Source organism: Oryzias melastigma, unplaced genomic scaffold (genome assembly GCF_002922805.2).
Source record: "Oryzias melastigma strain HK-1 unplaced genomic scaffold, ASM292280v2 sc01636, whole genome shotgun sequence".
Classification (NCBI taxonomy): Eukaryota; Metazoa; Chordata; class Actinopteri; order Beloniformes; family Adrianichthyidae; genus Oryzias; species Oryzias melastigma.
The window spans coordinates 1-4,383 of record NW_023418217.1 but is presented as its reverse complement, the minus strand read 5'-3'; the positions used below and the strand labels follow the sequence as shown (position 1 = coordinate 4,383).

Sequence of the window (4,383 nt, the reverse complement as noted above, 5' to 3'; positions counted from 1 at the left end):
AGAGAAGAAGACAATCCTTTGGTTGGTGCAGTTCTAAAACACAAGAACATCACATGCAGTGGAGGACTGGAGGGAGGGGGGGGATGAATGGAGTGAAGAGAAGAGGTGCTTTGGTTCCTTTCTTGTCTTGTTCAGCACTGTATATGAGATCTGGACTGAGTTACCCCTCCCCCTCACATTCCAAACAGGAAAGGCTCCAAGAACCCAAAATCCCATAGACCTCCTGCTCTATTTGGACGCGTGGCTAATTTGCTGCTCGATACTTTTCCAAAAATGTGTTCATACCTGTGGGAGGAGCTACCGCCAGATGTTTTAGTCTGTATATATCTCATTTAGAATGCATGGAAAACACAAATTACGTTGAGAGATCAGGTTTATTTATTTTGAAGAGATCTACAAAAGCATCAGAAAACACGTCCTGATGAAGTCTGGGTTCATGAGATCATTCATAGAGACTCTTTTAGAACCATGAGCTTTCTGGCTCTCTATGACCAATTTTCAAGACTTGCTGTTCCGCATTAGGGAAAAAATAAGAATAAAAATAGAAATTTTGCCACTGATAACATCATTGAGCACGCCTAGGTACCCCTAACTGAGTCCCTGATTGGTTGACCCAATAATTCCTCTTCACCGAAGTTCAGGTTTTTTAACTCTGGATGCCCGATGCCCAAATCGCGCCGCAGGACCTGTACATTAACTTCACGTTGAAAGTGGATGCCTCCCCTGCGCAAACCACATTCAGTGTGGACACAGTTTCAGTCATTCTATCTGTCTAAGTAACCAATCTTGCTTAGCTACGATTATTATTAACATATTCCTAAAAATCTGAATTTTTTGATGATATTTTTCTGTGGTTCAGTTTTTTCAAGTTATCAACTGACCAATCAGATGTCTCAATAAAAGCATGTCAAACATTCAAAACGTCTGATTAACAGGTTCTCCAGAGCCCACTTTCAAGTAGGGGTGTGGACTTAAAACAAGCTCCTTCCTGATTGGTGAAAGTGGTTGCCATAGAAACGGTGACTCGGACCGACTCGGATCAACTGCTGCTTACTGGCTTCATCTGGTTCCAACGTGGCGCAATCCGTATTTTATTATTATTCATTTGGTATTCATAAACAATTTTCTATAGATGACGTCACACTCTCTCAGTCCAATTATCTTGTGCAGTCAGTGATACTAACAAATACCCCTCCCCTTTATCTGGTTCAACCCCTGAATATTGAAACAAATGTCTCCATCATTTTTTGTGCATTTCCTATTAGAATTTGTGGACTTCTCTCTGAACAGGTGAGACACAAGGAAAGAAGAGACAGAAGATGGGGAGGAGAGCATCTCACTCAAATCTTGAGGACTTAAAGGGAGGATCAGAGATTGGTTTGGCTCACCTGGTGATCCACTCTGTCCTTTGTTGCCAGGAGGTCCAGGTGGTCCAGGAGTGGAGCCGCGACCCTCACCAGGAAGTCCAGGTGGACCAGGAAGACCCGGCAGACCATCAGTTCCACGTTCTCCACTCAGTCCAGGAATACCAATCTTCCCATCCAAACCTGACAATGACACTTGTGTTTGTGATAGTTCTTATGCTTAGATACACGCTGATAGTGCAACATTATGTAAATATGATATTCGTATGCATCCAGACTTTGTCTGTCTTTTTGCTCATTCCTGTCTCAAATCGGAGAAGTGATACTTAGTGCTACAAACACAGACAGAAGTTACAATAATGGCTGCTGACACACAACTGTTTAAATACTTTATTACTCTTGTTGAACTTCTTCATGGCTTCATGAACTTTTTCATCTTCAGACAAAAAGCAGACATACCAGGACCTCCAGGAACTCCTGGAGTGCCGGGCTGGCCTTTGTCCCCACGTATTCCAGGTCCACCGTCTCGCCCTGGAGTTCCAGGAATGGCTCCAAGAATTTCTCCAGGCTGGCCTTTGGCTCCAGGAAGTCCCGGAACACCGTTCCTCCCCCTGGGTCCATCAATGCGCAGCCCAGGAACACCTGGGACTCCTGGGTCTCCTCTGGGTCCGGGAAAACCTGTAGACAAATATATCAAGAGAACAGAGTACTAAAGGATGGAGTTAAGAGGGAGAAGATGCTTCACAAACCTAAACCTGCTGAGGAGCATTCTTGTGGGCTTGCAAAGTACTCTGATACGGCCATCTCTACACTTCTTCTGTGATACAAGAGTTCCTGCATTGCACAGGGCAGCTCCAAGTCACACCACAGTTCTTCATTCAAGATCTAATGCAGGTGATCGACTAAACTGGACGTGACATGAACATCATTCTTACAAAAAATGCAGATTCAGTCAAGGTTAAAGCAAAGTGTGAACCTGGCGGCAGTCTTGGTTCTTGTTTACCAAGCATAGTTTTTCACTTGTCAAGGGCAGGAGACCAACCTTACAATCTGACATTTTGAGGTACGCGCTAGATATTGTTGGGTTTCCCCTTCACTCACAACTTGGGATCTGGGACCAAAGATATTCTAGACTTGATTGCTTCTGAAGTTGCTGAAAGGTAGCAATAACCAACAATCTTGGGAATACTTGTAGCTCCTAATTGTCCTAAGTCAGAGGAGAGGTCCTGAGTGTCATTTGCCCAATATCCCCTTACATCACCTAGGTCCCACTTACAGTGGTTATCTGTACCAATCTGTAATGGAAGTCCAGCTTTACTAAGTCTTTAACAATCTGAGCCAGACCATGGATGCCACCTTCCCAGACAGTAGGTGGCAGTACACCAATCCTATCATTGGCTTTCCATCCACGAGCAAGTGATAGAGAAATTAACTTTGGTGCATGGAGAAAAAAAGTAGTCTTCTAGGGTGTATTCAGACTGGAAAGGATAGTTTGTCCTGACGAGTCCATTTAGTTTGGTCCTGAACCTTGTGTTTGGTCCGTATTCAGACTGCCTTTCATCTGGATATTTCTGTTTCAAACCAAAGCTTGTAAACAAAACCATGTGACTAAAGATCTCTTCAGCCAATGACCAGGAATTACAAGTGCATGGCAAACAAAGAGAGAAAGCCCAAAGCTTTTCAATCCTTGTTGATAGTTCACTAATTCAAACTGTATATTTTGTTACCAATTTTCTGTATCAATGCGAGGTACAATGCTTTTTATTTGCTGCTTTGGTTCAGCAGAGGCATGTTGCAAGGCAGCTACTGAGGAAACAAGACCTAACAAGGTACACTGGTAAGTGTTTATGACATATAGATTGTCTGGAAAACAGTGTAAGAAGCAATGTGTATCACATGAAGTCGTTTTAACAAGTCTGAATTCATCCAACCAAATATCAATGAGTTGCTGTGTCTCATCGTTGCTCCATATTTATCCATGGCTCAGTGATTGCTTCTTTCCTTCTCTGTTTACATCCTGTAATGCACTGCTATGGTGGCTGTTTGGTACAATTGTTCAGCTGTGGAGCCTATTCAGTCTGAGAAAAACTCCACGAATCGGAGCTCAGTCCGATTGGAAACAAACTGAGACCCCCTCGAAAGATGGGTCAGAGAGAGCTTCCTAGTAACTGGTTTCTGGTACCAAAAGTGTCCAGTCTGAATACACCCATAGATCCAAAAGGGTTTTCAGACTTTGGTATGTCTTTATGCTGTTTGCAGATTGGTTTACATTGGAGTTGTATTCAGACGTTCAAAATTGATCAGCAAAATGTACAATTTGAATGAGAGAACTATCCTGACAAGGATTGCAAAGCGTAGGACTTCAATTATTCTTCCCATTGGACTTTTCTTGTCTGAATACGCCCTCATAATTTTAATAGAGAGTGTTACCTAACATTATTGCTTTGGAGAATTGAGAAGTTTAGCAACCACAGAAAATTCTTACAGTGCTAGAGTCCACTGAACTGTGATCTGCCTGAATACCTTCTCCAATATCGTACAAATTAGCAAGATTATTTGCATCCTTAGAGTACCCAGCCTTCTTTGACTCAACCCCGAACCCTGTATCCCCTTTTGGAGTAATGGGGTTCCTGGAGCCAACACAGCAACTGTTGGGTGAAGGCAAGGGACACCCTTAACAGGCTACCTGTCTGTTGCAGGAACACACACTCACACGACCACAGAGCGGGCTAACCACTATGCTAAAGTGCGTCCCCAGGAGGCCTTTACAAAATTGAGCTAATGTGGGCCCTGGTTCTGCTGAAGACCATCTGAAGAAGCTGGAAAAAGGAGGAAGTAGAACCAGCATCAGTCCTACTTTGTGGTTAACAGTTCAGGTTGTGCTTACCTGGCAAACCAGGTTGGTTCCCAAAGCCAGAATCTCCCCTCTCCCCTTTGGCACCATTAAGTCCTGGACGTCCAGGTTCTCCGGGCCTACCCGGCTGACCCTTTATGCCTAACAGAGACAGCAAGGTGTAAC

General features: G+C 43.7%; 1 protein-coding gene across 1 annotated transcript; it reads right to left on the bottom strand.

Annotated features, from left to right (window-relative positions):
- Positions 1 to 1,388: 1,388 nt before the first annotated feature.
- Positions 1,389 to 4,357, bottom strand: LOC118598511 (collagen alpha-2(IV) chain-like; the record flags this gene model as incomplete). Its single annotated transcript, XM_036211251.1, is given in 3 exon segments — positions 1,389 to 1,547; positions 1,824 to 2,042; positions 4,252 to 4,357. Coding segments are annotated over 3 exon segments (484 nt in total), but the record flags the coding sequence as incomplete, so codon positions are not given.
- Positions 4,358 to 4,383: the final 26 nt, after the last annotated feature.